Raw genomic sequence first — 13,851 nt, 5'->3', positions numbered from 1 at the left:
TGCTGGATGTGTTTGACATATCAGCATATGAAGATTTTAAATGCCAAAAGCAATATATCCATTTTTATCACCTTTAGAATTTTGAGATTTAATCTGCAGGAAAATAATGAAAGCAGTTGAGATGTATGTGATGATTTTAATAATATCTTCAGAAATATATATCTTGTTATGTAGCGAATGTAGTATCAATGTTATTTTGTTATTTTTATTTTTGATCTATTATTCATGAGATATGCTTCTCCTCCTCATATTCCCCCCCCCCCCCCCAAAAAAAAAAGTGGTTCTAGTCAGCTTTGCCGATAGATCAATGTCTGAGAAACTGTAGACAAGGTATCAATGAATTCTGATCCATGTCTCAAACTGTCTCTGTGTGTTTGCATTGCAGGCTCTGGATGGTGACTTCTACGACAGATTACGAAACTACTTCAGAGTCTTCAGCACCACCGAAATTGAGACCAGTACCTACGTAAAGTCCCGCTTCCAGAAGGTGTCGGACGAAGCAGAATGGGTAAGCAGGTCACCAGGGATGTCTCACCCTCATCATCATTAAAGAACAAACAAACAAACAAACAAACAAACAAACAAATAAATCAGGAGGCATAGGTGCTGGTGAATTTGTGGTCTACGGCTTGTTCTTCTGGAAAGGTCTTGATTCACATCTCCTTTACGCCTTTCAGTCCTGTAGGTAACATGTTCGTGTGCAATGTCAAAAGCATTTAGAAATGGCTGTCCAGAAAGGGATAAATGAAAACAAACCATGGAATGGTTTCACTAGTCATCCTCCCTGCAGTGGAGAGAGTGTTGGGAGCTATTCCAAGTTGCTTTGAAACAGGTAATGTGGTAATCTTGATATGATCATATCGGTATGATTGCTGGCTCCCTGTATCTTTCTCCTCCCATAGGAGAATAATATCACTGTCATAATGAGTTACGGGTTTGAGCCCGTGTGCAGTTCAGATTACAGGTGAAAGAAACGATTTTGGAACTAATTCCTAGCAGTATATCACCGTCTGTCAATTCTCCATGCAAGAAGCACTCTGGTGTGAAGTAATATATATGTGTTTAGTGGCATATATCAGGATGCTCAAGATCATACTGTACTCGGTATCTAACATTTTTTATAGGCCCTACAGTTTCTGCTTTTAGTGTTCTCGATACAAAGCTTGTTTTTGCAGTCTTACAAGTCCCACCAACGTGTCACCAATGTTTACGTGACTTGGCACGGATGCTCGTTTGTAGAACATACAGCTGCTAATCGTCTGATCTGTTGACGAGCCTTTCTGGCTGGTGGGTACTCCAAGCCCTCCCCTAGGTACACCGTCGCCATGGTAACCATTTCCAACTTTTTGGCGAGTAAGAGGCACACAGAGACTGCTTGGAACAAGAAGCCCGCAATGTCTTCGTCCATAGTTTGCAGCTCATAGTGTGATCATGGAGGATGGGAGGGAGACAGCTCTCTGGTTTGATGTGGAATTGGTGATGTCTGTAACTAGAGAAGGAAGATCTATTTTTGATGGAGAAATGTACTGGCACAGAAATTGGAATAAGAGTGTACCTATGGCATATTTGGCTGTCTTGAATCCATGTTGACATACTTTGATAACATTCATGCTTATCTTTTCCACTGTTTGTCGGAAATTGTAGTTATGGGAGAAGGGCCAAATTAGAGTTATCACTACTCTCAAGATGAAATGGCACTGTCAGCAATGCATGCAGTAATCTAATTCAATCAATGTGGGACAACTGTAAGATGGTTCCACCCTCTTTCGGGGTTGGGGAGAATTCCTTTTGGTTGGCGACGTTTCAGGTTGGTGGTTGAGGTAGAAAACTTTTGCAGTATCACTCTTGCAGATATTGGGCCATGTGTGCTTCTCTCAGCAACATAGATAGATCATGGGGACTGCCAAGTATGGTGGGGTATTACCGGAGAGAGAGAGTGTGCCAACAAAGGCTATGCTCTTCTGAAGTGCAGTAGAGATGGCTGACATTTAGACGAAATCTGTGTCTGCTTGTGGCTTGCCTGAGGGAAGCTCAGGGAGCAAGCGTCATAGTCCAGTCTGTCTTGTGTCTCCTTGGATGGAGTGCTCTTGATCATGGGTTCTCATAATCCACCATCACGTAGACGGATGTAAAGCATTTCACCAATGTGGCAAGGTTCAGTCATGTGATTTTGATTTAAACTGTTCTTTTGGATCAAGACTGGTACAGAGATACATTCCCGACTTTTACAATGTATGCTAATCTTCGTGTGCTGATTTTTATTTTCTTAGTTTTCGTAGTGGTAGTAGTAGTAGTAGTAGTAGAAGTAATAGTAGTAGTAGTAACACTAGTAGTAGCACTTGTAGTAGTAGTGTAATAGTAGTAGTAGGGAGTATAAACTATGTGTATTCCACCAAGCAATTTGCTGCACAACTTACAACAAGTACAGTGACAACAGGGGTACATGAGTAAATCAAATTGATATTGGATGCACAAGATATGGCTGCCTAATCAGTGAAAGCAAGTCATTCACAGATAATGATATATAATGACCATTTCTACTAAACATTTTTTGCATTGATGTATTGTGGCATGAAATCTGTCAGTGCGTGCCTGTGTCGTAATATATCAAACAGTTTGACAAGGATTGTAAACACACTGCTTGATGACGGAACACAAAATATCTCTCACCCCCTTTTCAGACGCATGCCATTTTATACCAAAACTTGATAACGAAACGACGTATAAAGAATCAGCGTATAGCCGACAGACCGTTCAGACACTAATTTCGACCATTCTGGAAACGTCGTATAGATGTGCAGTTTCCCACTGCACATGCTGTTACAGTCGTGAGTGCCAGCTGTGGGGTCACCTTTCGTATGCGCTCCCATTAAGCCCCGCCCAGTTATACTGTTCTATGATCGCCATACGTTCAGACGCACACGAAATGCTGATTCATTATCGAGTTCTAGTTGGAAACGATGCTCTGACTGTCGTTTTGCTATATGTCGTTTCGTTATATGTCGTTTCGTTAGTCAGCATTCAGACGTATAAATTCATCATATAGCTATACCGTTCTAGTATAATTTTTTTGCGTCTGAATGCCCTGTCAGATATGCCATGGGCAGGAGATAATGTACCCATTGACCAGTCAAAGCCCAGTGGAAAAAAAAAAGATTTCAACAAGAAATCAACATTGACCGCAAGATGCTTCTTGTTAGTGATGCATAGCATGTCATAAATGCAAGCTTTATTGATGAGAACTTCACAAAAGGATCTCATATTTCAGCTTTACAGATGTCTCTTCCTTTATTTTTCCTTCATTCTCTTTATTCTTCATACCACAAGTCAGTTACAACATACATGTACCATAATATCTACCTTCAGTAGCTGTCCAAATATTATTCCCTGTGCGCATAATTCATATCTCTGTTGTATATGTATGCATCGTGGAATAAACTAAAAGCATAGTCACCACGCTTGGTTCAGAGAGTAAAATCAACTGCTCGGGAATAAAGTACAGACTCTTGTGTAGCTGTTCATTGCACTTCAGAGGGCTTTAGTTTACCCTGACTATTTATTACCATCAAGGATATACGGAAAGAGTGATGGCAGGTTTCGTAGTAGAGTTGAATACTAACATCAGAAACTCTTTAATAGAAACCATATTTCCTCTTCTCTCATAGTTAATGTGATTCTAAAGGTTTTCATTGTGTGTGTGAAACCATATCTGCAATATATTTTGTGGTCGTGTATAACTGCAATGTATTTTGTGGTTGTGTATACCCGTAACTGCATTTGTATTTTGTGGTTGTGTCTAACTGCCAAAGTAGTTTCAAGTTGTTGAGGTGAGGTTTGTACAAAGTTCAAGTGAATTCATCAGACTAGAGTTTTGAGTGTCTTTTCCTCCCCTTATTCTTCTTCTCTCTTTTTTTTTTTTTTTTTTTGGTGGGGGGGGGGGGGGATAAAATTGCAGCCAGTCACTGTAACAATGCATTGAAGCTGCAAACTACATGTAAAACCAGAAATGTTTGCGTGCATTTTAATTTCACGAATTTCGCGAGAGAGATAGGCCTACTATATAATGCCAGTGGCAATTTGTGAAAATTTCATGCTGCAAAAATATCTTGCTTTACAGTTTTAGAAAATTGATGGCTGTGCTTTCATAGGAAACTGACACACCAAAATTTCAAGGTTATATTCATAATAGAGTGCTAAACATTTGGGACTCACAAAGAGAGAAAAAAACACTAGGGAAGTATTCAAGGACAACCAGTTTACCAGTGTGCATTTGTTTGACTGTTAGAAATTACTGCCATCTGCTCTGTCTGTCAAATACATTTTGTAAACATTAATGTAGACTTGTTTTCTGTTGGATGTGTAAGGATGAAATATCCCACGGCATTTCTGACAATACAGATTGATTGTTGATTGTTATTGTTAAAAACACAAACATATTGCGGGCTTAAAATTTGATTGTTTTAAAAACAAGATTCTTGTCAGGAATCAAAAATCAAAAATATTAAGCAAGTTAACTTGAGATGGTGTGAGGATATGTGATACCCCTTAAACAAGTTTGCTGTTCATGATCATTGGATAGACTAAAAGGATTGATGTGTGGTTCATGCAGCTAACAATCACAAGTACTGGGGATTTTTGTAATATGTGGACAAGAGCACTGTTCACATGCTCTAGCGATTCCAAATGGTTACCGTTCCCTCGTTACGTCCACCTAGTTAGAACCCTTAGTGATTTTCAGTTGATATTTTCACTTAACATAATATCATGATGTCATGGCTTGACACCCCCCCAAGCCGGCCTGATTTTTACACCTCATGACATCATCTCTCCTAGAACTGAGGTTACCCCGTTGAGCATGGACTGATTTTGCTACAACACGCATTTCCCATAGACGCCTGCCCGAGTATTCTCGGAACTCATCCTCAACGGGTTAAGATGAAATCCCTCGTAGACACATTCTTGATTCTGGTATTGAATACGCGAGGTAGCCTGGGGCATTGGCAGTTTCTTCAAATGACATCATTACCATACAGTCCACCACGTGGATGAGCAAATCAAAAAGTCCTTATTTGTGATAATATGAGGGGGTCAGAGGTCAGCATGATATAGGTCGACTGTCTACCTCACATGGTCCCCTTCCCCCCCCCCCCCCCAAAAAAAAAAAAAAAAAAAAAAAAATCTACAAAGATTTTCAAAGATTTGAAATGCAGGAATTGTCACAAAAGTCATTCTTCGTCTTTCAGAAAGAAAAGAACCAAACATGTTGTGCGCATGCTCATGGTGTGAGTCATGGATTATCAACAATGGCTGTTTGAAAGGAAGCATTGTCTCGAAAAATTGTCAGGAAACAGCACTTCCTATATCTTAACTGCACTTCTGTTATGGAAACCTTGTTAAAAGGAGGCACCTGTTTTTTATCTTTATGTTATTTAGTATCTTCATTGATGAAAGCAATCAGTTTTCAGTGTAAAAGCATTTATTGTACATACATGTGCATAACTATTGGCATAGTTAGATGAAAGGAATTACATTTTACTGAATCACTGAACATGATTCTCCAAAGAAAAAAAAAAGGATTTAATTATGTAAAGTATTAAAGACTTCTCTTCACATGTGCAATAACAGCTGAGCTCTGTAAGTGCACCAAATTTAATGTTTATTTTTGGTGAGTCTACAATTCCTGATAAGAAAACAGAACAGGACTGTGAAGTAGTCACAGACGTAATTGCTTTATTCTATGCAACAGTACTGAGGGCTGTGGTCTTTAATGACTTATGGGTTGTTACATCCATTGCCCTGAATCATGTCCTAAGATAGTAGTAGCAGCTCAATGCCAGAAGGATGTTTGAAATGCATAAAAGTCTGTGGTGGAAGGTAGCGTCCTTTTGGCTCTCAACAGATGGGTCACCATGATCCTCAGACAGGATGGGGATAGGAAGGAGATGGAATAGTCAGGGAAGTGTAGAATGGAGGCAGGCGTGAATACTTTAAGCTATTCTGGAAGACCGTTGGCACTGATTCCAGATTATACGATGGAAAGGAGAGACACCAGTCATGCCGTGACACAAATCCAGAAATGCCATCGCAGCTGCACACAAGTTATCACCAAGGATGCTACAGCATGGCCAGAGATTTGAATAAATACAGTATAGGCCTTCCTGTATACCTAACTTGATTCAATCTGTGCTGCGACAAACCTGTCATCACAGTGTTTTGGTCAATTTTTATGAGAGAGTAGTACCAATGAATCAGGACCAACTCCAACCTCTTGTTCTTAGAGATATGCCCTACATATGAGCAAAGATTTACTATCTTTCCTGCAAGTTTTTGTTGGAGTGGTTGGGGAAATGTACACCAGGTTCCTCAAGGAGCAATGTAACTCACATCTGCAACTCATTGAGGTTTCAAAACTTTCAGTTGTAGTGCATTTATCAACAATGTTGAGTTTCTCCTCTGAATATGTGCTGGTGAATTCAAGAGAAAACAAACCTATGTTAAAAAAAAGCTATGCCCACTTACAATTGTGATTGATGAATTTCATTATTCATTCTCTCTTGGCAAGGCAAATAAGCAGAGCCCACAATTCATCATGAAATGCTGTCAACTGAATCGCTAACCATGTATTGCACAAGTCATGATTTCTCACACATAGTTTCTGATCGAGTTGTGATGTTTTCTTACGGTTGCTCTTTAAAGTATCAATGACTTGTGACTTTTTAAAAGTCTGTCTCCTGCTGACATGCCCTCTCTGTCATCACCACTCTGACATGTCAATATTGAGAAGTGCATTGATAGACAAAGTATGGAAAAACACTTTCAAATTCATCTTTCTAAGAGATAGAACTAGAATTGTGATTGAACATCCCTACACCTGCCTTGAATGATGGGAGTACCACCAGTGTGCTCTGTTGACATTAAGCAACGTTGTCTCTAAATCTTTTTTTCCCCTTTTGCTTTTTTTGCTCATAATGCAATACAGTTACAAGATCACTCTTTTTAGTATGATATGCCAATACAATTATGAGATCACTGTTTACTATATTGTTTTTCAATGTACAGTTTGTACATGTAAGTGGGCTCTTTGTAATACAAAAAAAAAAGAATCCTTTTTTATCATCAATGCATGAATACCAGAGTGTTATTGTATAGACATTAGTTTCCATGTGATTTTGTTTTTGTTTCTTCCAGGTGACCAGATGCTACCACCACCAAAAGTTCTTGGATGAGAATGCCATCTTCACAGACCTCATCCAGTATGTCTATGATCCTGTGGAAAATGATGAGGTAGGACCATTTCATATTTGAGTGTGCTTTCTTTCCAAAAAAGACCATGTTCATATGCACACACAGCCTCCATACGTGGTTGTGATAAATTGCAGAGAAAAGAAATGATAATTTTCCAGCAAACAGTGCACTATTTCTAGTTTCTCCATCTTTGTCTTCACCTGATTATATCTGTAATGTGAGCCACTCTGTAATTGTGCTGTAATGCATACTGTTTTGGTTTTTTTTGTGTGAATTTCGCAAGTCAGGTGCTATTTGTGAATATAAAGACACACGAAAATATTGACTCTGACCCCGATATGAATGTGACATGCATGTATACATTTCTCCATTCAGTACAGTACTCCACAATTGCGAATTTAACCACTCGCGAAATTGTCAGGAAGTCCCCACTTGTGAAAATTTAGACACACTAAATATATGGTGTATACAATGTAGAGTATTCTCTGGGTTAATCAATCGTGTAATGAGAGGAAGAAATATGTTGTTCATCTTTCAGCAATTGCTGTTCTAGTTTTGGTTTTGGATTTGGTTATTTTGTTTGTTTGTGTATGTATGTATGTGTGTGTGTGTGTGTGTGTGTATGTGTGTGTCACCCAAAGTCTCTTTTCCAAGAATTATGCCCTAATTCAAAACCAAACAGACAGCACCAATCACAGGTCACATGATTCAACACAAGCGTCAGTTTGGGAAATTGATCCCTTCCCCGTCAAGAAACAGGAAAGGAGGAAGAATTTGAGGTAGATTTTGATAATGCAGCAGGATTCTTCCTCGGGATATGTTAGCTCTTTGAAGGTGAAGTTTAAGAGCAAATGTCAATGTTCTGGAAAATCCTCCAGAAAAATTTCCAAGCCAAATATGCCAATTAAGAGATAAAGGGGATATGAACATAGGTTGGACTTGGGAGAAGTAGGTCAGCCACGGTTGCCACGGTGACCATGCCATGTAGACCAGTGGGCCAGGAAGCAGACAACTGCTCACTGATTCGATGGGGAAGGAAGCTAGAAAGAGATTTTGTGGCAATTTGGGGATGCATTGTTGCACACGAGGGTGAGATTTGTGGGAGATACATGTCGAGTGTGGTGGGAAGGCACACTTCTTTTTCTGTAACCCCCTTCCGTAATCAGATATTAAGGATTTTGGCATAAATTCTGATATTAGCAATGTCACCACAAGAATGGTCATTCAAAATTCATTGTCCAAGCAAACAAACTTTTGGTATTGAGAGAAGAGACCCACATTTTTTGCCAAGCTGTGATAAATATTTTGTAATAAATTTAGTGTATGCTTAATATTGACAATAAACATATCAGTGGCAATTGAAAGATGTAATGATAGGTTTATAGTATAAAAACATCTCACAAAGCATGTGACAAAAGAATAATCTGATGCATCACACAATAGTCATACGACCCTTAAATAGCATGTTTTGGAATTGAATGGAAGAAATATTGAGTGATGCTATGGCATGCGGCTCACACCCATTGTGTATGACACTCATTGACATTGTCCCAATTTCAGTGCTTAGGAGCCTAGACTGTCTCAGTTTTCTTTATTTGTGAAAGTATTTATCCCCACATTGGCATTCTTCTAATTCCTTCCATTCTTTCTTCCTCCTTCCCATACCTTCTTCATTTCTTTACCCTTTCCTTCATTCAATGGCGTCGTTCATTTGTCCATTTGTTCATTATTTTGTTCATTAATTGATTGATTGATTCATTCATTCATTCGTCCATCCATCCATCCATTCATTCATTCATCCATCCATCCATCCATCCATCCATCCATCCATCCATCCATCCATCCATTCATTCATTCATTCATTCATCAGTCATTCAGTCAGTCATTCATTCATCCATCCATCTATCCATCCATTCATTCATCCATCCATCCATCCATCCATCCATCCATCCATTCATTCATTCATTCATTCATTCATCAGTCATTCAGTCAGTCATTCATTCATCCATCCATCCATCCATCCATTCATTCATTCATTCATTCATTCATTCATTCATTCATTCATTCATTCATCCATCCATCCATCCATCCATCCATCCATCCATCCATCCATCCATCCACCCGTCCGTCCGTCCGTCTGTCCATCCATCCATCCATCCATCCATCCATCCATCCATCCATTCATTCATTCATTCATTCATCATACATACAAACAGACATACATAAATAATACTCCGTGGAAAAAAATGACAATTCTGACAAGGACCTGAGAGGCAAAAGTATGAAGAATTTCATCCAGTCCACAAAACACTGTGACAGCAGTCTTGTAGGGTACTGTAGTAGTACTTTGGCTTTATAGTACACCCTCATGTTGTCATAGGAAAAGAAATCTTAAGAATTCTTTTTAATGCTTTATTTGCAGCGTACATGTAATTCTCTGAGGACCTCTGTCACTACATTTCCAAATTCCTGAAAGTGTAGCCTCCAAATGTCATTCTTTAAAGGCAGGCCCCTTTGATCTACGTGTACGATATTATCAGGCTTAATGTGTAGGGGGGTGACAAGAAGTCAGGATTCAATGTTGGCATATAGACTTTATAACGAGAATATCCTCTCCAGTTGAGTGGCAGGTTTCGATAGGAAAGATGCCCCTTTTTTTCTGTCGATGTATGCTTGGAGTTCATATGAACTTCCTCTTAATATTTAAGTTAATTTTGACAGAGTTTAACTGTGACATTATTTGCAGCCAGGTTTGCAAATCAGACAAGGCAGTAATGTTGTCGTGTCACAGCCTTTTCAGTGGTTATAGATGACGGAGTGGGGGGATTATGTAGTCAGAGAAAAACACTACATATTCTTTGTTGATAACTAAGCATATATGCACTCCCTCTCCCTAGTGCTATCATTGCAGTTATGACAACTCTAGTTTGAAAAAGATGCAATTTATCATATGTTATTTATGTATGTATCTATTTCTTTTTATATAATCTACTGATTCTCCTTCAAGCAGGGTAGCCTTTTCGGTTTTCCAGCTGTTCTAACAAGGGCCCTATGTACACATCATAATAAACCCAGAGTATGTAGCATTACAAAGAATAAAAAAAACCCACAAAAGTAGAAGTGAAAAACATAGATATGCATACTGGAGGGTAATGACTTTATTATCTCAGCTAATTTGCATATTATATGATCGAAAATAGTCTTAGTCTGTATGTGGAACTTCATAGGTTTCTGAAACCATATCCAATTTCAATGAAACTTTCACCATTTCTTGTTGTTTGAATATACTCTGTTGATTATGATCAATGTGAATGTGGCGTGGTGTCCCACTGTAGCATGCCCATTAACCCCTCCAGTGCCAGTGAGTCAAATGTGCACAGATTTCACACGCACAGAACTGTGGACGGGTAATTAATGTGGCATGCAGAGGGTTGAAGGCGACCACTCTCCCTGTGTGTATCAAAACTCTAGGGCTTCTGCAGGCCTTGCAAGCTTGCAAGCATATGGCATGAGGTGGAGAATACAGCTATAAAAAAAAACCAAAAAAAAAACCCTCACTCTGAACACACTTTCAATGAATTAAAACAGTTTTAGGAAAATGTATTCATCTGAATGTGATGAAATAAAACAAAGGACACTGAAGGCATGAATATATATTGAAATTAGTTGTATGATTCTGACATTTTTCTTGTACGGTACTTGTTTTGTACCTAAAGACTACTGGTAATTAAATATGTTTATGTAAGCACACAAAATGTGAGAACATTATCTAAAATATCTCATGCCGAGTCAAGCGTAGGATGTTTCTATTAGGAGAATGCAAATTGCTTTTGGTAGTTCCTACATGTACAGAAAAAGAAGAAGGAAACAATTTAAAAAGCAATGTTCCACACTCAAGATATCGTACCTGACATGAAGACCCGGTCTATCATAGCATGGTTTCCTACAGAACTCCCAACCACGAAATGTCACCAGTATTCAAACATTCTAGGCACTCATGCTTTTTAAAGGGATCATATAGTTTTGGTTGAGACCTAATTTCAGGTTTGTAACATTTTTTCGCGAGATAATGAGAAACTTCTTATGAAATATGAAAGAGCATGTAATTCTATGAGGATTCAATGTTTATTTGATGAAAATTGATTTTGAAATGGCTGAGATATCTAAAAAAGACGATTCTAATAAAGTGTGGGACCCACACTTTATTACGATCGCTTTGTTTTACTTTGTTTTTGGATGTTTCAGTCATTCCAAACCCTGTTTTCTTCAAATAAACTTTGAATTTCTCTTAAAATGGTATGCTCTGTACTTTTTCATAGAGTGTTTTCTTGGTATCTCGCAAGAAGTTAAAAGTCCAATTCTCATCTCCACCAATACTGTACCATCCCTTTAATTCTTTATATGCTTGTATTATGACAAAAAGAAAAAGTTTATAAAAAGTCTATCTCTCCCCCTCCTCTTCCTTTCTAATGTTCTCTCTCTCACTTTCCATGTCTTTTTGAGGGACTTTCCTTGAACCTGAGACCTGTGTGACAGCTATGTGAGGAAATTTTAAAGAGCATGTTCCTTGTGGTTTCATGCTCAAGATGTATGTCAACAGCTGAACTGAAGTTTAAAATTTGATAAACATTGGTACTGGCTCAGTAATTACAAATGGATCACTGAAAGAAGAATAGACGCACGATAAGGGCAAGATATCTGTAACCTTGATTAATTCTCTCCATTGTGGTTTGTCGTGTAGTGCCAACTGAATTTATCTGATATGATTGTTTGTGTACCACATTCTAGCCAGTCACATGCATGACATTAGTGAACCACAGCTTAAAGGTGTCTGTCAGATTTTAACCTTCTGTTTAAAACGATGTCAATTTGCAGATGAATGTGCCCTAAGAATCTTGCAAAAGGGTACCACATCATTTCAGTTTGTATTTCCAGTTACTTTACTGGAACAAAATGCAAATTGATTGCATATTATGCAAAGGCAAGGTTATTGAACTGGGGTAAACTCCAACAGGGTCAAAAGTTTCCCTTCTTTTTTTAACATCTGTACAAATTTGATTTCATTTGGCTGCATTTGAACAAAAGAGAAAACGTCTGCGGGCTTTTTCTATTGTTGTCTACCTGTGTTGTAATGTATTGTTAAGTTTTCCATTGATACCTGTCCACACTATGATCAATTGAGTAAATGAACAAAATGGTACAGGTGTTACAAAAATCAGCCGTAACATTGATAGTAATGATAATAATGACAAATAACGGTGGTCATTTGTCGGCCTATAGCCATGAGCAGGTTTGGCTTTCGACACTTATGGCACTTCGCCATAGCCAATTAACTACACGTGGCATGATACACAGGAACCAAGGAGCAATTGAACAACAGTGAGAAATGCAAGTAATGTATGGATAATTATAGAGGTTGAATACGTATACATGTTATAAGTTTTTAATTTGAATTTATCTGTTTCTGAAATTTGTTGAGTAGTCTTTGGAAGATGGTTCCAAAATTTTAGACAGATCTCAAAAAAAGTCTTCAAGAACTGTCCTCAGCATTCTCTGGGGAGATCATTTCAAAGTTAGTGTTGTTGTTTTTTGTGGGGTTTTTTTTTTTGGACAGATCTCCTCAGCACTTTATGCCATTTTTTTTTTCAAAATGAAGAAGTTATTGACTGTAGAGTTTCACTTATTTCATTAAGCTGTGATGGCAGCAGCAGACACATAATGCCACTTGGATGAGGTGAGGATGTCATGGTCGCACAAGTCTCCTAATGACTCACAAACAATCTTTCCTAATAATGTAATTTTGTGACAGAAATATCAACAAGACAAAATTTATATTCTGTGCATCAGTTTTTTTTTTCTCTCTAAGAGATAACCTAAGGGAAAAGGATGTACTTGTTAAATCATGGACCAAAAGCATGATTTTTATGATATTTTCATACACATACGAAAGCAAGTGTTGTGAGTTTACAACATCATCACATCAGTGTAGATGCGTGAGACTTCAAAATTCTATTACTTTCTTATCTTAAAGGACAAGTTCACCTTCATAAACATAAGGATTGAGAGAGTGCAACAATATTAGTAGAACACATCAGTGAAAGTTTGAGGAAAATTGGACAATCGATGCAAAAGTTATGAATTTTTAAAATTTTTGTGTTTGAACCGCTGGATGAGGAGACTACTACAGCTTGTGAGTCATATGCGTACAACAGTATAAAGAAAATGTAAAAGAAAATTCAACATATTTTCACTTTTTTCGCATAATAAAAGAGCACTTAACTTGCCTCTTTCTAAAGTCAGGGGGAATGATATTACCCATAACATTTGTCGGTAATGAGTCAGGGGAATGTGTACTTTTTTCAAAAGATTGAATTTTGTGAAATTCTCTTTATATTTTCCTTATATTGTTGTACGCATGTGACATCTAAGTTATTCATACACTGCAGTAGTCTTCTCATCCAGCGGTTACTGCACAAAAACTTCAAAAATTCATAACTTTTGAACGGATTGTCTGATTTTCCTCAAACTTTTAATGATGTGTTCTACTAATATTGCTACATTCTCTCAAACCTTATGTTTATGAAGGTGAACTTGTCCTTTAACTCC

At 38.0% G+C, this 13,851-nt stretch overlaps 1 protein-coding gene across 1 annotated transcript in view; it reads left to right on the top strand.

The window, feature by feature from the left end:
* LOC139743393 (uncharacterized) overlaps positions 1 to 13,851 on the top strand; it is a 75,085-nt gene that overhangs the window by 45,645 nt on the left and 15,589 nt on the right. Inside the window, exons 8-10 of the mRNA XM_071653878.1 lie at positions 386 to 516; positions 4,219 to 4,237; positions 7,189 to 7,284. Coding sequence (XP_071509979.1) covers positions 386 to 516; positions 4,219 to 4,237; positions 7,189 to 7,284 — 246 coding nt within the window. The remainder of the gene's footprint in view (positions 1 to 385; positions 517 to 4,218; positions 4,238 to 7,188; positions 7,285 to 13,851) is intronic.

The sequence above is a fragment of the Diadema antillarum genome, unplaced genomic scaffold (genome assembly GCF_040938485.1).
Source record: "Diadema antillarum isolate AM-2024a unplaced genomic scaffold, OU_Dant_1.0 seq00001076_RagTag, whole genome shotgun sequence".
NCBI lineage: Eukaryota > Metazoa > Echinodermata > Echinoidea > Diadematoida > Diadematidae > Diadema > Diadema antillarum.
This window is presented reverse-complemented; position numbering and strand designations above follow the sequence as displayed.